Source organism: Ceratina calcarata, unplaced genomic scaffold, assembly GCF_001652005.2.
Source record: "Ceratina calcarata isolate Rehan_Ccalc_2016 unplaced genomic scaffold, ASM165200v1 scaffold283.2, whole genome shotgun sequence".
In the NCBI taxonomy this organism is placed as follows: domain Eukaryota; kingdom Metazoa; phylum Arthropoda; class Insecta; order Hymenoptera; family Apidae; genus Ceratina; species Ceratina calcarata.
The window spans coordinates 398822-423080 of record NW_017150618.1 but is presented as its reverse complement, the minus strand read 5'-3'; the positions used below and the strand labels follow the sequence as shown (position 1 = coordinate 423080).

Genomic DNA, 24259 nt, shown 5'->3' with positions numbered 1-24259 from the left:
CGTACGTGACAGTCTCACTGTAGCAGATAAATCTCGTTATTAACTATTAATGTAATTTGCTCAGTTCATTATTTCTATATTTCCCATGCTTAAATTTTCTATAAATGCGTGGAAAGTGGCGGTCTGCTCGTCACGTTTCGTGTACAATCGATCTTTGACATCCGATACTGGCTAGAACATATTCTAGATAAAACCATATCGGGATCTACACAAGGATATCCGTTTCTCTGCTCCCATTTCTTCTTAAAATCACCCCGAAAGTTTCGAAAACGTTTTTGCAAACGACAAGCGGAGGAAAAAAATAAATTACATCGTTTCCTGCTGATAGTATCCCACCCGCCGCCGCGCCGACGGAACGTGACCTAATACTGCGATCCCACTTTGGAACAATTCAAAACGCTCTTCAAGAACAATCGGTCCCTCGTGCCGGGTGGGAAAGAGCAAACCCAGCCTTTAACTCTGACTCAGCGTCACCGACAGAAGATTTGAATATCACGTTATTTAAAAGGAAATATCAATAATTCACAGGTCGTACCATTTTATCACTCAGAAAACTAGCCTATGTTTAACATTTTTCGATGGCAAAATATACGGAAATATTCTCCTCCAATTTTTATCAAAAACGAACAGAAAAACAAAGCCTTTTTAATTCTGTATGAGATTGTATGTAAAAGTTAAAAAATATTAGTATGATAATATTAAGTAGAAAGTCGTTATCTAACGAAATTAGACAATTTATTGCGGTGGACTCTATGGGATGGAATTCTAAATTCGTCCTACCCTAAACACGTCGTTGACGCTTCGAGCAATTATTATTGCACAAATGAATACATACATATATTGCGTTAGGCAGCTCGCATTGCATAACAAACGACGCGAAACGGAAATTGCTGTTCAACTACAATGAACGTTATTGCAATATTGTTGCAACGAGATGGTTGCGCAATTATTCATCATTTACTAACGCGCTACCTTCGGTATCTCTATGAATCTCATATAATCTGATAGTATTCACCTTTCTACTCAAGTCTAAATAAAGTTTAAGAACATTTCGGTAAGACGATTCAAGTTTAAATTGCATACATTCACACATTCTTCGCTATTGTAACAAATACGTACACTACTACAATCATACTTCATGTGTGACAAAAAAGAAGATAAGAGAAAACGAGAAACTACTGAACGTTGATGGACATCAGCGGAAGAAACTGTATAACAGCAGAAGCTTTTTTCACCGAGCTTTCAGTCTCTTTTCCTACAGCCAACAATTTTTTCCTCACAAACGTTGACCGCTCGCGTATCTCATCTTTTTTGCCAGCTGAAAAGTTCCTTGGTGTCGAGAAGTGGCGCGTCGCTTTGTCTACGATAAAATTTCTTGTGGAAATTTATGGGACCTGTAGGGGAGAAAGATGTTCGTTCCTCATTGGACTGCAACCGCGCATTTGTATAAAAAGCAACAAGACGAAATTCGACCGGTACTCATACTGAATATCTTCGCTGATTAACCATACGGAAATAATTCACAATAATATATTTAATAGTTAGCCGTTAATTAGTTAGGCGATTTAATCTCGTTTTCAGACAGACGGCCGAAGCTTTTCTTATCTAAATTGTTTCATGCCGCATAATTTCTGTTTCATGCCGCGTGCTCAAGTTCTCGAAGTACTGCAAAAGGAATGCTTGGTAACTTTGTCAACTTTGATCAAGGAACCCGACTGGACACGCGATTTCAAAGGACCGTAGCTACATTTACACTCAGGCAAAGGTACAAAGGATACTGCAAACAGGACAATACGCTCCAAATCTAGACGTCCGCACGAGTGAGTTTCTGTCGACGTGACGCTCTGACATGCATCAAGGCAATTTGTCGTGAGTCTGTAATCAGGAGTTGAAGAGTGTCCGTGTCGTATGTATTACAAATTAGTGTCTCTGGAGAACCACCGGTCGCGTGTGTTACATTCATACGCATACGTCGGAGAATATTCAAGCTTTTTTGTTTTCAATTTCACATTTCGTTGCGCCAGTTTTCATCGGTTGCTCCCACGTGATCGATTTTCTATGTACTTTGCCAACGAGAGATTTCATTTCCTGTTCTTGTCATTAGAATACAGAATTACACAACGAAAGCTCAGGACGCAATAATCATATGTACATATGTATGTATATAATAAGTTTGTTATAAAACTTGTGAAAAATATAAACTTCTTTCTTATATAATAAAAATAAAATGGTTTTTCAATGAAAATATGTTTCCTGTGTTATTATGTAAATTTGATAATGGTACAAAGGAAGACTGGCTGATAAGGTAAAGTAATATTTTAAATAAATCGTTTATAAAAAAACAGCTTGTAATTGTTATCAATTTAATGTCCACGTGCAGATTTCTATTTCATTTTATTCCCTTATTTTACCACAATTCTCTTTTTTCGATTTTTCTGTCATTCAGAATTGAAGACAATTCTTACAAAGAATGCTATGGAATTTCATTTAATTCTCGTACGCCGCATGTAAATGTCCTCTGATAGCCTTTGAAGCATTGTCCTTCGACCCCTGTCATTTGATCATAGAGTTTTGGAAAATATTTGGAAAATCTTATTTTCACGGTTTCGAAATACCTCGAGCGGTAATTTTCACCGGGCTTCCTTTTGTCGCGTGCTTTTAGTCTTTTACAATGTAAAAAGAAAATTCGAATAAAGGAAAAATACATGCTAGCTTCAGATGAAAGGACTCGCGGATGTATTCAAACAAAGAACCCAAAAGCAATTACAGGAGAGAGCTTGAACCTTCATTCAGCACTTCAACGTATCCCTTGTTCTGGAAACAGAAGGGCGAAAAAGCCAGGGACTAACAAGGTACAGTATGGGGTGAGAGACACAATCTCGGCGTGCGGCTCGAAATCGAATTTCTAAAACGTGCACCCGTCACCCACGCTGTCTTTATGACCTCGCTATATCGCGTCCCTCTGTCCTTTCAGAATTCTAATTGGTGTCAAAGCCATTCAATAAATCCATTTCTGCCGTTTAATTACATTCACCAGTAGAAAACCGCCACAATGTCTTATCAGCTCGCGTGGTCTTTGACAACGGAGCTTTTTCCACCCATTCACGAGCATGTGCAGGGTACAGATTGAATTGCATTACGCCTGACACAGTGGCGCAATTCTTGTCACCTATATACACATTTCTTTCTTTCCACTTCCTTACCTTTCACTTCCTTTCACATCCGATCGCTTCGATCACTGTTAGTGATTGTCGTCACGTTAGGTTTTTATTTAGCAAACACATCGCATACGTCTTCCATTATACAGAACTTGAAATGATAAGACCAACGTAACTGCAATCCGAAGGACATTTGCTACTGCCCAAGCTTGGATTCATTTAGATACTATATATACATTTACTCGTTCAATATTCAAATAGTAATTAAGTGGTCTAATATTTGAGCAGAACATCTAAGCTTACTCATTACGCTACAAATTGCTATATAACTTTTACAATCATTGTATCAAATACAATTAATATTAGCATAATGTTTTGGTAAAATGTTCATTTTGCAAAGAAATTGCACGGCTGTATTTTAATTGATTTTAAATTTAGTTTCAATGATTCGTTCAGTCACTCCTTGCATTTTTTAAGGCTCTAAGGTTTTTATGTTTGTCGTAATAGTGAGCAACTGGGAGTTGTAAATGTAAAGTAATCTCGATAGAACGAAAGGATCTACAGGCGAAATAAAATCAAATACTATTCCTTCTTTTTTATTTCCCTCGGACGCCCATCTCCTTTCTTTTCATCGACAACGCATACCATGGAATACGACCATTTAAAATGAGAGTCCGGAGTGAGTATCTAGACCTCCTTTGCACTCCGATTTATAGCATGCATAATAGAAAAAACGGGAACATGCAACATGTTTATTTCTGGGATACACGTGAACGATGAAACTTTATCGTGTGATAAACTGACGCCATAAATAATTCCATTTGAACCACGTGTTTTTCTGTTTCCCTTGTACGTCGCGAACGTTTCTATCAATTTTATCATCTCTAAAACATAGATAAATCCACGACTCACGCACTAGGTTTTACGTTTCACAACTATTTCATCAAGAAATAAAACTGCACGAAATGACAGCAATAATTAATCGTTAAAGGTTCTGTGTATTTATAGAAAATAATATCAATGAAAGTATGTAGAATATCAAAAAAATAAAGGATTGATCACGATGATTGAGAAATAAACTTCTATCTGCATTTCTCTTTTTTAAACTAATATTATAGAAGTTCTGCTTTGCATAAGAATTGTTGGTTTCCCTCAATCAATTTTTAAATAATTTAACGATCGATTTCATGTACAATCGAAATGCATGAGGAACGTGAAAAATAGTCAGGATTTGCCCGGTTCGGGCCCCAGAGCCCGGTTCGAGCTGTCGGATCCGACAACTGTCTAACGGTATCATACATATAGTGGAGATACTGCTTAATTTGTAGCGAAATTCGCGTGGGCGCAACATAGTTTTAATTTCGTCAGCAGCGTGCTGGCTCATTCGTTTTAACTTCTATTCCCTCTCAGCATTACCACGATGAAACATTACATACATCGCGTCCCTTCGAGCAGGCAGCTAGCGTGTCTGCAGGATCCCGGTAGGAGTAGGAAATTAGTTCCTGTCCATTCGTGATCACTTTTGCTGCACGTAGAATGTAGAACGACCGCAACGTATTAACGTGGCTGTACCGTCGATGAATAACTAGTTTACATAGTCTCGTGCTGAGCTACATTTAATATTAACAGTAGAATAACCGATGTTGCCAAAATGATGGATTTTAGATATTTTTGGATTATGAAAGTAATTATTCTTAAATTGTATTTCTCTGACTAATATCAAGAAATATGGATTATTAGAAGAAAGAAATTGCTTTTATTTATATATCCGCGTACAATATCGTGGATATGAATATCATATGTACAATTCCTCGTCCTGCTATACTAATAAAATAAAATTCGGGAGTTACACCATATGTATACATATTTGGTGAAGGATTATGAAATGAAAACACCAATATTCGTTTTTCAAATCGTTGGACCTACGGGAAAATTGTATACGACCTTTTTTGCAGGTAATAGCAGTATCTACAACTTTTATTTGAAGCATTTTTCGAAATTACGAGGAAAAAAAATTTTTCAATTTTTCCGAGATTTTTCCAAGGGGTACCCCTTCAGATTTCGCGAAATTTTCGTTTTTTGCTCATAACTCCCAAACCGTCGGAGATACGGAAAAATTGCATCAGACCTTTTTTGTAGAGGACGATGAGATCTACAATTTCCATATAAAAATTCTTCGCTATCGTCAATAGTTTACGAGTAATTTGCAAAAAACTGTTTTTTCGTTTTTCGTCAATAACACGTAAACTATTAACGATAGTGAAGAATTCTTATATGGAAATTGTAGATCTCGTCGTCCTCTACAAGAAAGGTCCTATGCAATTTTCTCGTAAGTCCAACGGTTTAGGAGTTATTGAGGAAAAACAAAATTTTTTGCCAAAAGTTCGCTGTTTCGACGCTGGGATGGTCGGATTTTGTCAACATCAATAAAATGCCAAATAATCATATGTAACTCGTTAAATACCGGTGTTAGAAGCAAAAAATGCATAGAATCTGTCTTGTAGAGAATGTCACGACTTACAACTTTTATTTGAAGCATTTTTCGAACTTCTGAGATTGCGCACTTCGAATACGCAACTTCCGGTCGAAATGCAGTTGTATTTCCAGTCCCTCTGTGGAGTCACTACGTAGCGGCAGCGCTGCTATTCCTGAGTAAATTAGTGTGGTGTTCGTGTGACTATGTTTGCATTAAATATATTTTGACTTTCTGTAATGTAAAAACTATTGTTAAGCTTAATTTATTAATGCGAAATGGCTCCTACAATTCAAACGAACGGCAGTACAAGTGACCGGGATAAACGTGGGACACGACCAGCAGAGAAAAGGTACACACTTTGCCATAACCTATAACTCTTACAAAACGAACATTGTGCATTTAATATTATTTTTGTTTCAGATCCGAATTAATATGTAGAGTTAAATATTGCAATACTTTGCCTGATATACCATTCGACCCTAAATTTATCACATATCCTTTTGAGTCTACTCGGTAAGTTCCCACTATCATACTATGAACTATCCTATGATATTTTTACTGTTAGTTAATAAAATAATGTTTGTTTTAGATTCATTCAGTATAATCCAACATCATTAGAACGGAACTATAAATACGAAGTATTGACAGAACATGATTTAGGTGTAGAAATTGGTCTTATAAATAAAGACACTTATGCTGGAGACGTTAATGCCCAATTGGATCCAGCTGACGAGAAGCTTCTAGAAGAAGATGTCCTCACTCCTCAAGATTCCAAAAGATCTAGACATCATGCCCGGAGCGTGTCTTGGCTTAGGAGGACAGAATACATCTCAACCGAACAAACCAGGTTTCAGCCACAAACTGTGGATAAGGTTGAGGCTAAAGTCGGTTACAGCATCAAAAAGAATTTCAAAGTTAGTTCTAATATTAACATTCTTTATTTCTATTGTAATCTCTCTACGTATATTCTGAGTATTGTTATTATTTACAGGAAGAAACGTTGTACATGGATCGTGAGAGTCAAATAAAAGCTATAGAAAAGACGTTCGAAGACAATAAGAAGCCGATTGAAAGACATTACAGTAAACCGAATGTGGTACCTGTAGAAATTCTACCGGTATTTCCAGATTTCAAGGTAATTGTCGTATATTCATTTGCTACAATGAATATTCCAATCGTTTTATTAAATCCTGTTTTCTTTTTCAGTTGTGGAAATATCCTTGTGCGCAAGTCATATTCGATTCAGATCCGGCTCCGACTGGACGCTCTGTGCCAGCTCAGATCGAGGAAATGTCACAAGCTATGATTCGGTAAATTCAGGCTTCGCGTTCATCTCTATTTATCTGATTGTGCTTAATCGAATATTCTAACAATGGTATTGCTTTAGGGGTGTGATGGACGAGAGCGGTGAACAATTCGTGGCGTACTTCTTACCCTTGGAGGAGACGTTAGAAAAACGTCGAAGAGATTTCACAGCCGGTATTGATTACGCGGACGACGAGGAATACGAATATAAAATGGCTAGAGAATATAATTGGAATGTAAAGAGTAAAGCTTCGAAGGGATACGAAGAAAATTATTTCCTCGTTATAAGACAAGAAGGGGTATGTTCCATATTAATATATGATTACCTAAAGATTATAAAGCATGTCTTTTAACTATTTATATTCCAGGTGTATTATAATGAGCTGGAGACGCGAGTACGTCTTAGTAAACGTCGTCAAAAGGCTGGCCAACAACCGAATAATACTAGATTGATAGTGAGGCACAGACCATTGAATGCCACTGAATTCAAGATGCAGAGATACAGGGAAAAGCAATTGGAACCACCGGGCGAAGAAGATGAAGACGAAGAGGAAGAAGAGGAGGAGGAGGAGGAACCTCAGCAAGAGATGGAGAAACCAGAAGAAAGGGGTTAGTAATAAAAATACTTGAGGTCGCATCTCTCATACCTTCATTGATGTCATGATCATCTCGGTTTCAGAAGGATCCGAAAACGAGGCTGAGTCTAGAGCATCGTCCCGAGCGTCGAGCAGGAAGTCGCGTTCTCGTTCGAAGTCACCGTCCAGATCGAAGTCTCGTTCGGTGTCTCCGTCAAAATCAAGATCCGGTTCTCGTTCACGTTCCGAGTCTCAGTCCCCAGCTAGATCACGCAGTAAATCGCGATCGAGATCTGGTACCCCACAGTCTAGAAATTCGTCCAAGTCTAGATCGCGGTCGAAATCACCATCCAGATCTCGTTCCGCATCTCCGGCTAAATCTCGGTCCGCGACACCGTCGAGCTCTAAATTCCGGTCAAAGTCTTCCTCAAGATCCAGATCAAGTTCGAAGTCTCGATCAAAATCGAAGTCCCCTTCGAGATCCAGGTCGAGCTCGAAATCTAGGTCGAAATCGAGATCACCGTCGAGCGGTAGTGGCAGCGGATCGGGTAGCGGTAGCGGCGAAAGCGGTTCCGAGAGTGAATAAATTATTTATAAGATGCATGGTACATTTCCAAAAACTACTTGTAATTCATTACCTATTTTTTAAACATTTAATCGTTGAATACATAACACAATAGACTTAATTTTCGTATGAAACAGATCTCCCAAATGTGAATAATAAACGAGTAATCGATAAGGAAAATGTGTATGTGTTTTTTTTCACGAGGAGCGCCGATAGAGGGCGATGGATTTTCACTTGCGCATTGTGAACTCGGGTTATTTTAAATAGCATTGCATCATCCGCGTGACGTATCGGAGTGTGTTTCCAGTCTCGCTGTGATACGCGTGGTAAATATCTAAATAGCGAAGGGAGTGTAAGTTCGCAAACTTTTACAGTGACATGAAATCAAGCATATAAATATCTACGTAAAATGTGAAAGGTAAGTGAAGATAAATACGTGTAGAACTTTCATAGTACATATTTAACTGTGCTGCTTACGACATGCTGAGTGTTTGGAACTTACTATGTATTCCACAAACATTGGCTAAATCTCGAATTCATAGTAGTGACGTAAATACAGTACACTACGATTACCACGTAAAGAATAAACACTTAGTAGTAAATAGTTAAAAGGCTGACGCATATTTAAATCAACTTCAGATGGCTCCAAAAAATAAAGAAAATTCCTCTGGAAATAAAAAAAAGAGACAGCAAGTGTCCGAAGAAGACGATGACGAAGATTACAGAAGACGTAGGGATAGGAACAATCAGGTAGATAGAAATGATCATCGAATTCGTCAGGGATCCGATATTAAACGTCTATTCCACGTCTATTCCAGGCTGTAAAACGCTCGAGAGTTAAGAGCAAATTGCGTACCCAGCAAACGCTAGAACGCGTGAATCAATTAAAAACGGAAAATGAGTTACTGGAGGAGAAGATTAAGATGCTTACCAAGGAATTAGGATTCTTAAAAGATCTGTTCCTCGCACACGCAGGCTCGAGTCAGCATTCCGTGAACTTTCAAGACGTGGACTTGAACGCTCTCCTAGCCGATGACACGAAGCCTGAAGATCGCGCGAAACAGACAGCTAAATAAAATATAATATGTTCCACGTGATGTAAACAACGTGGTGTTGAACAAATCTGAGATAAAGATGCGCTTTGGTTCGTCTGTTTTTAATAAGAAGTCGGACATCTTGGAACGATGCCTGTCTTCCATTGATTTTTAATTAATTCGAGCTGTATAGATCTTTGGTACAGAGAGTACCAGGAATCATTGAAAAAAATCTTAACTACCGAAGAAGAGGAGTAGAAAGTACAAAATCAAAACGTTGAAAAATTGAAAAGTATAAATTATTTTTTATTCAAGGACATGACGATCTATTATATGCATAAATCTAGAAAATAAGGACTTATGCAGATCTGTAGATACATATAAATATGTAAAGGATTGTATAATTCCACGAAACATTTTAATAACAAATGTATTTCATAGATTCCTATCTATTTTTACGCTGTACGAATAGCGCGTAATATTTTATTTCATTCATTCCACTGTAATCGAATTCTTAGCACTTACCGTTAAGCATTTTACTTGTAACTAAGAGATAATTGAATAAAGTAAGCAGATTCCTTGCTATGAAATGAATTTTTTGAGTCACGACAAACACTTAATTGGGGGAAATAATGGTGTAAACATCCTCCTACGCTTTCCGTCAGAGCGTCCGCGGTAGCGGCGGGGGCGACTGGCTTGACAGTTGGCGATCACGACCAGCGTCCCCATTCAATGGGTGAAATTGAAAGAAAATCGGAGATTGGAACATGGGGAAAACAACGAAAGTGGTTGTGTGCGGAATGAAAGGAGTCGGGAAGACCGCGTTGCTGGAACAACTCATTTACGGGAATGTCAATGTCAAGACAGTAAGAATCTAGGTTATACTTAAATTCATAAACCGCGAATCTTTGTGCAAAATTAAATATTTGTTCGATCATTTAAACGTTCTATTCAGCTTTTGATACTTCGAACTGTTTTGCGTTATTTAATTTTTTTCTAATCGCATAAAATCTGAGGTCTTATGATTTACGAATTTCTAACACGCATTTTGTTAATTTACAGGAAATTCATCCCACGATCGAAGACATTTATGTGACGAACATAGAGACGGATCGAGGCACGAAGGAGAAAGTGCGATTTTACGACACTGCCGGGCTGGAATCCCTTCAGAGTAACGCGAATAATCAGCAACTACCACGGCATTATCTCGGTTTCGCCGATGGATACGTATTAGTTTACGATACGGGCAAACCTGAATCCTTAGACGTGCTCTTCCCGTTGAAGAAGGACATTGACAGGAACAAAGATAAGAAAGAAATAAGTATAATCGTAGTCGGGAATCGTGCGAGGACCGAGGAGGAATCTCACAGTTTAGAGAACACGGCGAACAAGGCTGCGAATTGGTGTACTAGAGAGAAATTGAAACATTACGAAGTGAACGTAATGGATAGGTCAAGTTTGTTCGAAGCATTCGTCTATCTGTCCTCTAGACTGAATCCTCCGACGAATAAAAGCACGTTCCCGCAGTTGAGCATGGGTAGAAAAAACGTGAAAGTCGACGGGTCTTAATTATACATATTTATTTATAATTTATTCTTTTATCAACCAGTCTCACCGTTGCACCGGGCAACCATCGACACCGGTATGCTCAAATTATCTTCATAAAAAAAATAATTACACATTTAAAGGTATACGTACTTAAGATTATAGCATCGATCTGTACAGGTGTTTTAGTTTGTTCTTATTATTACTTTTTGTAGTGTATTTGTACATTTTGTTCCTCATTTGTACTTAAAATAGATTTTACCATCGAACGATCGATCGTAAAATATAGTTGACGTCATTTGTACTATTTGCTCGTTGAAAAGAATTGTTATATAAAGCGTACGTAAGTTTATTCTAATAAGTCGTTTTTTACCATTCGATCGGCTTTGCCAGTTGCCGCAAACAAATAGTCGTTCCGAACACATAATCCCACACTTTACTACTGATTCCGTAACCTGAGAAGCGCAATATTTATTTTTATTCATTCTTTGAATTCATCTAACGTCACGGGAAATGGTTTAGAAAATTTACCTAAGTCGTGATGTGAAAAATGATGATAATTATGAACCCTTTTCAAATTGTACATATAAGTCCCGGCTTTCGGCGCGCCGTGATGTAAGTAATAATGCATTAAGTCGTAGAAAACGTAGCCTGCGAGACAAATTTTTTTTTACGTTTTATATATCTTCAGTATTCGTGATTATCAGATATAAATAATATATTGATGACAGTACCTGATAATGTACCAACTGTCACAAAAGGAAACATCGTTGCGGAAAATATTGCTTCGTAAACACTCCATATTCCTTTTGCTATTAATAAAGCTGGTAACGGGGGGAACACCAGTCTCCTATTGTCGAAAGGCGCCTGGGAAAAGAAATTATTGAAACGCGCATTAGTATTTTTCACGAGTATCTTGTATCTCCTTATCTTCAATTTACCTTGTGATGGACACCATGAATTACGAAATGTAAAGTAATAAGTAGTTTTGAATCAGCTGGTGGTTTAAAGTGAAACACTTCTCGGTGAAGTACGTATTCTATTAAACTCCATAGCAATATACCGGAAATGTACGATAGTAAGACTTCAAGCAAAGCGTTTCCTAGAAGTTTCAATGGAGACACTTGAAATAGGTTTCTACTAATTCCTTATCACGGTCGCTGATGCGTCAATAGTCACTAATAATTAAAACATGAACTGGGAAAGGAACACATGATTACCGGTGTTAGTGTTCATGCGTGTAAGTCCTATACAGATGAAGTAGGTAGACATTGGAATCCACACAATCGGTATCAAGTACCAAGGAGTAATCGTCATAAATTCTAAAACGTCTGATTTGAACAGCCGAATCTGTCGATTCACCGGCAAATTGACCCACTCCCAGTACTTATCACCTAACGAGCCTACTTGACCCAGTATAGGCGCGTCCCAATCGATCAGTTTCTATAAAGCGAAACCGTCCTCACCCCATAAATATTTCTTTTCTTTCCTCATGGAACAACAATAATTTCGAAAACAGAATCGTCAGATAGAACTCACTTCGTGTTCCTGGTATTTCTTTTCGTTGTCCGACATGAACTCCTGCAACAGGTGTAACGCCGCTTTTGAGTGAGGATTCTCGTCGAACGCTTTGTCCAGACTTCGATTTTCATAATGGTTCAATATTTTCTTGCCTCCAGGGTGGTAACGCAGAAACTCGTGTATGTCGTACGATTTATTTTGATAGTTGACTAGAAACTTATTTGCTGTTCCGTTCGCGGTCGATTGTTCCACATGTCGTAACTGACCTACACGTTTACGCGCGTCACAAGGAAAATCCGCGGTTTCTTCCATTGGAACAGGTCGAGCCGGTTGGCTGGCTGGCTCGGCGTAATTAGTCGGTCAATTGTTTTCAAAATGAGGACTAATAAATATCGTAATAGACCGTGGAATTACGCGTGAGAAACGTTGCGAAATCGTTGGCGGGACTGTCGACCTGCTACAGCGTCTACCTTCGGTGACCGACTGATTTATCGTGGCACACTTGAAATCTTTTAAATTATCGCATACGCACATACTATAAGAATAGTCCATGTTATCTTCGATGTGTCACCTACCGTGATAAGTTCCTGTCTGTACGCTTACGTCAACGTTTTGATTTTCATTATACTTCTTCCTCGTCCTCCTCGTCATCCTCTTCGCGCCACATTCTGCGACGCTGCTAAAAATTATCATTGTTTCAATACAATTGAGTCACCGATTGTTATCTAGACTCGGTGCCGTACATACCGTCTCTAGTATACTTAGCGACTATTCTATTTTCCTCGTTTTTCGCCGTTCTGTCAACTTTCGATTACGCGGGTTCCTCGGTTGGGACCAGGGATCTCGTATGCTTCCGTACACGGCTCGCTTCCCCTGTTTTTCGCCCGTATTTCGATCCCCACTACTATTCCCCTCATGCGTGCTCATGCGCGTTCGCGAAGCTCTCCGCAGCGCTACCGTGAAAATCACTGCATACCCCCACCAACTATTGGTCCCCACCATGGTCGCGTCGTCCCCACTTTCCGCTTGCACGTAAAGTTACGAGATCCCTGGGCCCAGGTCGTAGTCACAAGGGACAAGAAAATAATTTTGTATTAATTCGTGACAATAGCGCAGCGCGTGCGTCGCGCGCACCACGTGACAATTAACCCAGCAGCGATAGTGGTTGGAACAATTTCACCGTGCGCGGCGGCGGCATCGGTGACATTGAAAAAAGGGGTCGTAAGAATGGTATCGAAAGCGCCGGGGAAACGAGTGCGTGGGAAAAGTCGATAATCACAGACCTCCTCAACCTTATGTACTCGGCAATAAATAAGCTTTTATTTAAACGTCTTGGATACTTGTGTATACAATATACCCTATATACGATCTATATTTAAATGTCTACGAACGCAGCAGCGGTCGTGCTCCGACGCGTGAAATTGGGGAACGGAGAATAAGAGTGGGAGAAGAACGGAGAAAAGAAATTAATCCCGACACGGGATGGTGGGATGTACGCGATTTCCCGAGGTGGTCGGACGTTGAGCACTCGCGCTGCCAAAATATAGCAATTCGAGCATCGCCGGCGCCACGCGATGATGAATAATAATAATCGGTAACTTCCATTTATTTTTATCTGTTCAGCATCGCGATCGATGTTCTCGAGCCAGGTACTGACCTTATCAACGAACGTACGCAGTGTCAACGGGAAGATAACCGCCCTTACGTTTGCAGAACTTTTTATATTCCCATCGATAACGGAGTGAATTCTGAAAACGAGAGACATCGAACGCAGTTGGATCTCTCGTTTCCAGTTACTTTGAAGAACGACCGCGTGTCCTGCATCGGCTTCGTTCAACTTCGACGAAGACTCGACCTCGAACCATCGTTCCTTTGGTTCTTCATCTTTTAAGTACGATCCGAAAACTGTTGCGATCCTGCTCCAAATTTCGACTTAACGCGAACTACCTTTGTCTTAAGTAATCGAGTTCCTAGCGAGTCGGAAGTATTTACGAAACTCGACGAAGAGATACCGTCCTCTCTATGTACACTATTCCCTACTCCGTACGCACTATCCAGGCGAGTAGGTGTATATAAATACCTATGTCAGGTTTCGACATTTGCGACCATCTCTTTCGATCATCCCCTTCTGTGATATCAGCCCTGAGGTTTGGAAGCAGTAGGAACGTAGGCATCGTCTAGAAATCGATGGAGAACGGAAAGACGAATTCTTCCTAATTAAACGAGCCTTCGTCGGAACATCTGGTTTGAAACGACTCTGTCGTTCGTCGGTACGGAAAAATCGGAGGGTACGGAACTGAAAAGCAGACGGCACTCTTTCTAAATACACGAACGAGGGACTCTAATTAATATCAGCGCAACTTCTCTTCGGGAATCTAATCTTTAATAGGACATCTGCGTTTTTGTCATCCGTTTACCGCTAATAATTTGCCGATTTGATTAGATTCCATGAAATTCAGGCCGTTGAAAATGATAAGGGGCGATTAAAATCGGGCGAACGAATCAATAAGTTAATCAGAGGCGCGACGAAACGATTTCGAATGCGATTAAAATCGGTCCCTCCCTGTGTCACGGTGCTTGTTCGTAACGCCGAGTATATTTTCGCATCCTCTGCGTTTACTATATATGTATTTGCTTTGTTACACGCCGAGAGTCCGAGCTCCGACGTAGAGATTAAAACTGTATTGCTTGTCCGAAAAGCACCGACCGTTCGCGGTCCCGATCGACAATTCGCATCGTTTTACGCGTCTCCTGAGAACCGAAAGAGACGAATGTTCAATGTTATACAGTCCTCCCCGCTCCGTTCGTAAGTTGCGAAACCGTTTATTAAAAGTCCATCACTTCCATTTTGAACGATTTACCCTGCAGCTTGTTAGGGACGATCTTCGTGATGGGCGGCGCGCAATTGTTGTCGTCGTCGCTGTTCACGTCCTCGGGTTCCTCAGGGAAATCTTCCAGACGATCGTGATACTCGTCCAACTGAAATTCGGTGTTATCTCTATTAATTGCACGTGATACTTCATTCAGAGATTAGACTCTTTGTGAACGAACAATAGCAGCTAAGGCGTGATCCTTTGAAATCGTGAGCCAGATAGCTCGTGAAAGTGCGGTGCTAGTGACTTATCAAGCTAAAAAGCTTTCCAATATCACGTATCAATGACTAGATTCTCATCAGTTGTTGATGTTTATTTACTGTGTACAACATTTATAGAAGCACTTCACTGATACGTGTTAATGAACCTTTATATATTTATTATTATGGCCAGAACTCATGTTTCCTCTCTCGCAGACAAGACAGAGAGTGTCTAAAGAACATTCAAGTAAAATTGACGAAGCCGAAGAAAGTACCGCTTTCCGTGTCTCCTCTTTATCCTTCGTCGAAGATCATTCATCTTCCGAAAGTGCGGTAAGCGCGTAAGGACAAAGCTAAAAGAGCATTCCATAAACGGTAGTTTTGTAAGTACTACGGACTCACGTGGTAGCTATGGAAGAAGCGATTAATCGACGTTACCGCACACAGAACGGACGCTTCCCTATAACTGCAGGTACGTCCAACGTAAATCTTAATGCTCGTCCAGGCTTAATCGACGCGCCTCGAGTTAAAAACTCCTTCATCCTAAATCGTGATCTCTTAGCGCGCCAATTAAGCCGACCGTTTACCATGGTGACTACGTCTCTACTTTTATTTCTCTAAACGAGCATCGTATGAACATGCGTCGAATGTTCCATAATTGAAGATTGATGATAAGAACAAATCGAAATGAAAAAAGAGATAAATCGTGAATATCCAAGGTGACCTGGTCTCGAATAATCTGAACTTCATCGATTTAGATTTCACACTGAAATCGAAAGATTACGATTTTTATTGGCAGACGTACGGGAAGCTGAGTTATCTTGAAATCACTGAGAGTCATTGGTAGATTTATCAATATTGTTCGCATTCTTGCCAGACAGTGATAATTAATTAATTAATTAATACAATTCGATCGATAAATATGTATAGAGATTATCTTTTAATGAAATGATAGGGAATATAAAATTATAGATTTATCAAAAAAATAATCGTGAACTTCAAGTTAACTTAGATAAGCTATGGAAATATGAAAGAGATAAGCACACAGATGCAATGCGTGTGTCAAGGTGAATGGTGAAAAAGATAAGATGCGTGACAGATAGGGACACAATGAATGTCGATGAAATAAAATCTTTGCGGAATAAAGAAATTTTCAAGTGCACTCACATCGCCATCTGTCATAAACTCCTTGGTAGATACTGTCGTCTCGATACGTCGTATACTGCCTTGATGAATGTCAACATCCAGCTTGACGCATTGGAATCGTCTCAGGAGGAATACAATGGGTATCGGTGCGACGCCGGCGAAAATGATCACGACTGCTATGGCCAGTACCCAGCTGGGATATGCGGTGGGCACGGTTATACCCTGAAAAGGATTTTTGACAAACACATAAACCTAATCATATTAAAAGAAAAAAAGGTAAATGCGAAATTCGGTCTTACCCGCGTCGCGTCCCATGCGGAATATTGAGGCTTCTTGAAGAACATCGACGCTATGCTGGATAGGAGAATGCAGACCATGATTATGGGAGCGAGGAATCGCCAAGTAAACTGCCAGTACGGTCCCGGTCTGTATCCGGTCATCTCTTCGATGTCTTTCGTGAACCTGGCGAACAATTATTTGGATTATCACAGACCGAATATTATAGAGGATCGAATAGAAGAATTGATAATTCTGACGTACTTCTCGTGACCGTAAACGAAGATGACTGAGAGCATTTCCATGAGCGCGACCATCACGAGACCGATGGTACCAGCAAAACTGTCGAACATCTTCAGCCAATATTCTCCAGCACCGGTGCAGAAGATCAAGCCGACGAAGAAACAGATGGTGCAAACCACACCTGAGAAATGAATCAACGACACCTTCGTAAAATGTTTTATCACGAAGAAAAAATCGACGATCGAGAATTTCGAACGTACCGGTCATGTACTGCTTTTTTATTCTCTTGAACAAGTCTATGTCGAAGATGACGCACAGCATGCCTTCGAGAATGCCGATTTGGGAACCGAGGCCGAGCGCTAGGAGCATGAGGAAGAAGATGCAAGACCAGAACGGGGCGCCTGGCAACTCGACTATCGCCTGCGTGAAGACTATGAAAGCCAGTCCTGTCCCTTCAGCGGCCTGAACAATTTATTCACATTTCCTATAAGAATTTATAAGAAGATAAACGATCGACGTGTATTTCCCGCTTACGTTGTCCAATTGCTCGCTGAGGCTACACGTTTCGAGCGTAAAATTGTACGCGGACGTGTTGAACGTATTTACAACGCTTTCGTACACGTCCATTGTGAAGTTCTCGTGCGGTATAAGTCCGTGTTGGAAAAGTAAGTCTTTGTTACTGGAACAGGAGAAAACGAAAAAGGGCCATTACTATTTTTTTTTTTATTCATATATTAAAATGTTTCGGGTGTCAGCTGAAGAGTACCTCGCGAGGCACTTATCGACGTTTGTCATCGCCTTGAAGCCAAGAATGGCGAATATCACGACACTCGCGTAAATCGCGGTGAAGGCGTTACAACCGCTAACGAGGATCACGTCCCGGACGCAGTTGTTGTTCGGCGTATTGTAAGAGCCAAACGCGATCAACGACCCGAACGCTAGCCCGAAACTGTAAAAAACCTGCGTCGCCGCGTCGAGCCAGACCCTCGGCTCTAACAGTTTCTCGATCTAGAATAGGAATAAGCTGTCATTGGGTCCGGTTAAAAATTGTAACGACTGATGGGAGAGGATAAGTACCTTTGGCGTGTACATGTGGGCTAATCCAGCGCCGGCACCTTTTAACGTTATTCCACGAATAAAAAAGATAGTAAGCACCAAATACGGGAACATGGATGTAAAATATACCACCTTTAAATCAAGCAAAAAACGTAAGTCGTTGAAACAGTGTGTCTGACCTTCGTGTTAACTCGGAAGTGGGAGACGGAGCAGGAAGTACGAAGGGTCGAAATTAAAAAACGAATCGAAACGATCGCTGGCTACGTACCTTCCCGGATGACTGTATTCCCTTCATCACGATACAGAAGACGACGATCCAGCTGAGCAGCAGACACAGAACGATCCACCACTTGAGGCTTGAACCTTCCTCGATCGACGGCGCGGCGTCCAACGTAGTTCTATACCAAAAATAGGCAGTTTCCGAACTCTTCACGCATTCCTCGACCGGCTTCCCGTCAACCTCCGGACATTTCGCCCACGGTAACGGTTCCTACACGTTAAACGGTTCAACTTGAGAAAACCCACCCTCGGGACGACGTCCTCCGCATCACACAAGCTAAGAAAGCGTCTAACGTTTACAGTTAGATTCGATATCATGCGCGACGCGTGCCACTTTGTCCGTTTTGCATTCACGCCTCGTAGACTGGCGAGGGAAGAATTGAAATCGATTTGTACTTACGCCGAAGTTAATTGTGACGGCCTAATCGAGCGGCATGAAACATAAATCGCAATCGTTAATTTGGTCCTGTGGGATCACCGCGGTTTACGCTAATCCGACGCACCGTCGACACGATCTTTGAACGATTAAATAATCGATGTATGATATCGGAGATGCTCACCTCGAGCGAATTGAACAGGTAGAAGAAGCACCAGGTGATGATGACGTTGTAGTAAAGCGCGACGAAGAAGGTGACGATACAGGACGCTATTCCTATGCCTCCTAGCCACGGGTGTATGGTGTTCCATACGCCCAAGGCACCCTGTCGCATCCGTTGACCGAGACCCAGCTCGATCAAAAAGAGGGGTACTCCCTCGAGGATTAGCATCACGAAAAAGGGGATGAGAAAGGCACCTGAAAAGAACGGGCCATGCGCGTAACATGCTTTTTTCGCTGCCTAAAGCGAGATCCGCGTTCGTCCTATTCTTTATCCCCGGTAAAATAATATCGTTCGTTAGCCCCCGCTCCTCGCTCCTCTCTCTTGTTCCTCTGACCCCTTATTACGGGATGAATGCCGTAACCATTCTCTTTTAATCTCTCCCATTTGAAGAGGGCCCCGTCTCTGCCGAGAGAATACGCTCCGTTCCCCTTTTTTTTTTTTTGCGGTGGTTCTAGTTTGAGACAGCCGCGGCCGGAGTGTGTCTGCCCTGGTATTGATCGACTGACACGTACGTAGTACGTACTTACGTACGTACGTAGGTACACGTTCGACCTTGTACAAACATGTTTTTTAACGTAGGCATCTCTTTTCGTTCCGGCGTAAAGTATTTCGTAACCGTCATTATGCGAAGAATTACTGACCAATCAGTCACGTTCAACACGACGTTATCGCGGTAACACGCGTCCGCGTCGTAAAAGGTTTGTTTTAAGTATGCGACATCCGCGATAGTCGCGAAGAATTCTAGGCCCGATCATCCATTTCTAGACTTCATCGTCCGATTAAAACTATCTGATTCTACGCTACGATTAGACGCTGTTTCCAGCCGTCATTCGATGAACGCCTTCCGAATCCATCCTCGAACCATCTTCGATGGTTCGAAATTCGAACCATCGAGTCCTAGAAAAGGACTGTCAGCAAAAACAAGATGCTTGCGGTAACGATTATTACCTTGTATTTGCCGACAGGGTCATTCAGTAGATCGAGATGATTGCCTTATCTAATTTCGATCGATCGTTGAACGTAAACTCATTGTAGCTACGAAATTGTTACGCGTCAGCCGATAGGATGGCAAATCGATCGACGCGCGTCGTGTCGCGAGCACGAGGAAATTTCCATTGAAAGTCGGACGGGTCCTGGCTCGAATTTGGTGCAACGTCATGCGGGTGCCTATACCGTGCGCACATCGAACCCCCGCGAATCGTTAAACGCGTCCAAGCCAATAGTGCCGAAGGAGCTCGCGTTGTTACCATTCTGCGCAGTATAGGAACCCTCTATATCTCTCGGCTCGTTCTTGGCACCTACTGGAGGCCGGTGGAAACTTCCGCGGCGAAAATTCGCGTGGGCGTTCGGTTTGAACGGGTCGCGTAAACCGGTGACGTAACGCTTACGCTCGTCATTTCATTCGGTTCACCCCTGCCACCCCCGGAGGTCTCGCGCATCCGTCCGTGAACCAGCACGACACCCACCTTCCCTGGTACGTGTATTTCCGTTCCGTTCGCATTGGAATGTAATCGAGTTACGCCAGTCAGAAGAGGTATAGGTCGCGGATGGAAAGATGGACGCGCGGAGGGTTCAAGGGCGAGTTTTATAGGATTGTCGTCCGGGTTTCCCTTCGTTTCTAGATCTTTCCCGATTAGACCCGGTCGGAACGGTATTTCGTGAAACGTTCGGGTGATACGTATATATTTTTAAGCAGTTAGATCCGAAGGAGGGGAAGGTGGTTGCGCGGACGAAGTGTGACCGAAAATAGCGTATAACGTGACGTTTCGTGCAGGCAGCGCGTGTAGTTCAACCTCCGTTTCCAAGACCGCTCTCAAGGAGAACGGATTTAAAGTTCTCGTTTCATTTCGTTTTCACTTCGAATGCTATTGTTAGAGGAAAAAGTATAAAAGGGGCGATGATTCGTATTACGAAACGAAGTTCGACTCACCTCCTCCGTTCTGTTGGCACAGGTAAGGGAATCTCCATATATTCCCGAGTCCCACGCTGTAACCGATAATACTGAGGAAAAATTGCATTTTGCCGCTCCATGCTGCTCTGTTGTCTTCCTTGGTGTCTTGACCGGCAGCTGCATTTTGGCTTCCGGTCACCACAATCGTTACGTTCTGGCCTGTCTGACGTTCCTCGTTCAACGGAGCCAGCTCATGCCCATTCCTCGTGTTTTCGTTCTTCACTACCATCCTTCGCTTCGGTGTCTCTCGTTTCCAAACGACGAATACTCCTTAAACTTTGTCCCTATCCCCGGATAGGTTCTCGGCGAACGACGGTAATCGTCTCCTGTCGCTGTTCGGTCGCGTTCGAGATTCGATGGACCAGCGCGGATTAGAGTAGATCGATGTGTGTAAAAAAAGTCGAAGGATCGGCGATCGTTGACAGAAGAGGCGACGGTAGCGTCAGCGGGGACTACTATCGACGGCAACAACAGTGTAACAATAACAACAATGGTGACGTCGTTGACGATCGGTGTGTCAACGAACGTCGACTGCGAAGACGATGAGGAGAACGGCGCCGGCAGTTCAACTAAAGGCCCAACAAGGATCTTAATCGTTACTGTTTTATTACAAGAATATCTCTCCGTGTTCCTTTCTTTAGTTTTCGTTAATATATCTCAGATAAGTTTACTTCTCTTTCTCTCTGTGAGCGGTAAAAAAATTCTTCAACGTAACGCGGAAGGCATGCCTGGTGCGCCTGTTATTCGAAACGGCTCCCACGCGGACGCACGCTCTTTTCTGCGAACGGCAGAAGGGAGAGACACGCGGAATATGGTATTTTTCTTCTCCCTTTTCACCTCGTTCTGGTTTGCGTCGCAGAAACTTTTGTTGTTCTTCAGCATCGATCGGTTAAAAAATTGTGTTAACGCGGGGAATGCGGTTGCGTCCGTCTCCGGGACGAGGAAACGGGGGAAGAACGCGACGATTATTCGAACGGTTTCGAACGGAATTACGTGAGAAGTACGCGAATCACGTTGGCAAGGCTGGGAATCGACGATTCAAATATCTGGCTCGCGCGCGGCGAGTATAATCGATACGGCGTGGTGGGTCGAGGGAGCGAGACGACGCGATCGCTCTCCTACGATTATTCGCACGCCACGATTCCACAGATTCGTGCTTATCTTCTTTCGACGGTGGAGATGTTCAACTGCGAAATCGGGACGGACACGAGGAACGCGAGTCACGATGCGAAATAGAATAAACGAAGGGGGCTAGGGGGTGATCGGAGAAGGATGCGTGGTGCACGACCGTTGAAAGGGCTTCCGTTCGTACGAGCGTGAACATCGGTTTGCGCCTCGTACGAGAACGGAGCATCGAGAGAACTGGTTACGAACGGATCACTTTTAGCGATTCGAAGGAATCAAAGGAAGCTCGCGTTTCACGTCGCTGTCACGATTATTATCGTGTTAGAACACGTCCCCGATCTACGGACCTCGCTCTGCTCCTTGCAGTGTGGCGCTCGCGAAATTTTCTCCTTTTTCGTCTTCCGTGGATGTTGCTGGTTCTTGCGTTTTCGTGTGACATATAAGCTCCGAGCTTGTCCTCGAATCGTGGAGAATATCAACGTCGATCTAATAAATCGGTTCGCGTGGTGGTCATGCTTCTCTTTTCTATCGCACACTGTCTCTCTCTCTCTCTCTCTTTCTCTCTCTCTCTCTCTCTTCACGCTCGTTGTCGTCCCTGTACTCTCGAGCGTATATCGTTTAAGATGCGACGAAGGGGACGGCACACCGGGCCGCGTACAGGGCCACCTCCACTGGATTCGCTCCTAATTTCGCGGAAACTGGTTGCACGAATCGTTCACGGAATTATTTCGAACTTACAGGTCGACAGAACCGGTGATGCTCGTTGGGACTTGGGTAACAGACGCGTGGACGGTGGAAAGAATGAATAATTTTCGGAGCCATGTAGCTCGGTTCCTGACTATCCCTCCTCGCACGGCTATTTTTCTCCGGCCCGCCTCGATCAGACTCGTATTTCGTTTTTTCGTTCCTCCGGCCTCGGGAGGCCTTCGGCTATTTTTCTGGTTCTATCTGCTTTTCGCCTGGCGACCAACGAGCGTGTGTGCGAGCGTCGTCGTCGTCGTGGTTGTTCAACCCGCGCGCAAATTCTTTTCCTCGATGCTCTCGTCTAGGAATCGCAGTGGCTGAAGAGACTCTAGGCAACGCGCCCCGTGCATGCGAAAGTCAATATCCAACTGAACCACCGCCGCGCGGTTGTGCGCGCGCGCGCGCTTCCTCGCACGCACGCGATGGAACCAACAGCGGGACGAAGCGGACCCTGGAGCTTCGGCGCTACGACAAAGCTTTGCACCGCTTTCAATCCCCGATTGGACGTAGTAATTATGTACATATGGCGCATACGCGGTGGCACACACTCCACTTCTGCTGTCCAACCCGTTGACTCTCCTCAGCGAGACTGTTCGACGCGGTTCAGAAACGGCCGAGTATTCCACTGGCCGAGTTACCGGGGATGAGCGAATCGGGCGAGGATCCACGAAGAGGGGAGAGAACCCGTTCCTCGGACAGTCTATCCCCTACGTATTCAGGACGATTCACCCTTTCCCTTGTCCTTTCTGTGCTTCTGGTCAACGTCGACGCTGTACCCCGTGACGAGTGCTGGAGCGGTCTGGCGCGCGCGCGAGCGCGTCTCGCCGCACATCGATCTTACGAGCAGCCAATCCCCGCCATTTTCGTTCGCCTCGATTGCTCCCCGATCCTCGGTTTTCCTCCCGTCTTTGCAAATAGAATTCGACTTGTTTCATCCCTCCGGCTAGGGAGACGCGTTTCCGATTCCAATCGACCGATTCGCGCTTCTACTGACCTTCGCCCCGCGAGACCCGACTCCCCCGAGGTTCTTCCTGGTTGTTAGCTAAGGTCAGGTGTCCGTGCGATGGATAAATCATACTGGACAGAAATAGAAATGGAAGGCGGAACTGAATATTGGTCTCCATATGGTCAATTATCAATGAAAGCCTTGACCTTTTTGGCACACGGTCCGAGTTCATTCTGCTGTGTAGTATGAATTCGCCCGTTGGCAAAAATGTTTCGCTCGTTTTCGACATTGACCTCCGCGAACCGAAGCGTACGTAGAAAGTGGCAGGAAATTTTAGTTGCAAGCAGCATTGAGCAGGTCGTGCAATAGGCGAGGGTGTCCATTTATCAAAACTATCATCGACGATAAGCGTGTCAAGGTCCGGCCCAAGCGGTCCGAAGAAATCAATTTGTTTAATAAATACGCTGCCTCCGGGGTATTTGCGATAACGACTGATTTTGCGCGATCGCACGTAATTGCGACACGAATTACTGTTCGGTCCGGCCGATTAATTCCCCGTTGCTTGTCATCTATTTATAGTGAACGGAGAAACCCTGCCGCAGAGACGACGTCTAAAACGATTTCGCGTCGAACCTGCTTTTA

General features: G+C 42.8%; 6 protein-coding genes across 9 annotated transcripts; 3 read left to right on the top strand and 3 right to left on the bottom strand.

Annotated features, from left to right (window-relative positions):
• The first annotated feature begins 5755 nt into the window (after positions 1-5755).
• Positions 5756-8259, top strand: atms (RNA polymerase II-associated factor 1-like protein antimeros). 2 transcript variants are annotated; one of them, XM_018022299.2, is made up of 8 exons: positions 5756-5983; positions 6055-6147; positions 6224-6548; positions 6626-6769; positions 6841-6944; positions 7022-7238; positions 7308-7548; positions 7622-8259. In XM_018022299.2, exons 1-8 carry the CDS (start codon positions 5910-5912, stop codon positions 8098-8100), a joined length of 1677 nt encoding a protein of 558 aa, XP_017877788.1. In that variant the 5' UTR covers positions 5756-5909; the 3' UTR covers positions 8101-8259. The 2 variants fall into 2 exon arrangements, with proteins under 2 accessions (XP_017877788.1, XP_017877787.1); XM_018022298.2 differs by having other exon boundaries at positions 7619-8259.
• An 87-nt stretch (positions 8260-8346) lies between these two features.
• Irbp18 (Inverted repeat binding protein 18 kDa) lies at positions 8347-9703 on the top strand. The gene is made up of 3 exons (XM_018022305.2): positions 8347-8497; positions 8719-8829; positions 8898-9703. The coding sequence occupies exons 2-3, from the start codon at positions 8719-8721 to the stop codon at positions 9153-9155; spliced, it is 369 nt and encodes a 122-aa protein (XP_017877794.1). The 5' UTR covers positions 8347-8497; the 3' UTR covers positions 9156-9703.
• Positions 9704-9786: 83 nt separating this feature from the next.
• Positions 9787-11010, top strand: kappaB-Ras (NFKB inhibitor interacting Ras like 1). Its single transcript, XM_018022304.2, has 2 exons — positions 9787-9979; positions 10176-11010. The coding sequence occupies exons 1-2, from the start codon at positions 9881-9883 to the stop codon at positions 10680-10682; spliced, it is 606 nt and encodes a 201-aa protein (XP_017877793.1). The 5' UTR covers positions 9787-9880; the 3' UTR covers positions 10683-11010.
• On the bottom strand, positions 10677-12910 carry Fa2h (Fatty acid 2-hydroxylase). Its single transcript, XM_026812475.1, has 6 exons — positions 12198-12910; positions 11879-12101; positions 11600-11760; positions 11393-11525; positions 11190-11309; positions 10677-11113 (listed from the first exon to the last, which is right to left on the bottom strand). Exons 1-6 carry the CDS (start codon positions 12489-12491, stop codon positions 11028-11030), a joined length of 1017 nt encoding a protein of 338 aa, XP_026668276.1. The 5' UTR covers positions 12492-12910; the 3' UTR covers positions 10677-11027.
• A 567-nt stretch (positions 12911-13477) lies between these two features.
• Positions 13478-23038, bottom strand: LOC108623634 (sodium- and chloride-dependent transporter XTRP3). Of its 3 annotated transcripts, XR_003389012.1 has the most exons (13): positions 20782-23038; positions 18813-19045; positions 18653-18673; positions 18242-18463; positions 17995-18105; positions 17684-17925; positions 17452-17596; positions 17178-17379; positions 16939-17098; positions 16698-16860; positions 16420-16620; positions 15655-15718; positions 15069-15158 (listed from the first exon to the last, which is right to left on the bottom strand). XR_003389012.1 is itself a non-coding variant. In XM_018022297.2 (12 exons), the coding sequence occupies exons 1-12, from the start codon at positions 21029-21031 to the stop codon at positions 15006-15008; spliced, it is 2103 nt and encodes a 700-aa protein (XP_017877786.1). In that variant the 5' UTR covers positions 21032-23036; the 3' UTR covers positions 13478-15005. The 3 variants fall into 3 exon arrangements, 2 of the variants coding, with proteins under 2 accessions (XP_017877786.1, XP_026668271.1); XM_018022297.2 differs by lacking the exon at positions 15655-15718 and having other exon boundaries at positions 13478-15158; positions 20782-23036; XM_026812470.1 differs by lacking the exons at positions 15655-15718; positions 18653-18673 and having other exon boundaries at positions 13478-15158; positions 20782-23037.
• Positions 22960-24159, bottom strand: LOC113464170 (uncharacterized). The gene is made up of 2 exons (XM_026812476.1): positions 23666-24159; positions 22960-23577 (listed from the first exon to the last, which is right to left on the bottom strand). Exons 1-2 carry the CDS (start codon positions 23904-23906, stop codon positions 23387-23389), a joined length of 432 nt encoding a protein of 143 aa, XP_026668277.1. The 5' UTR covers positions 23907-24159; the 3' UTR covers positions 22960-23386.
• Between the last annotated feature and the right edge of the window lie 100 nt (positions 24160-24259).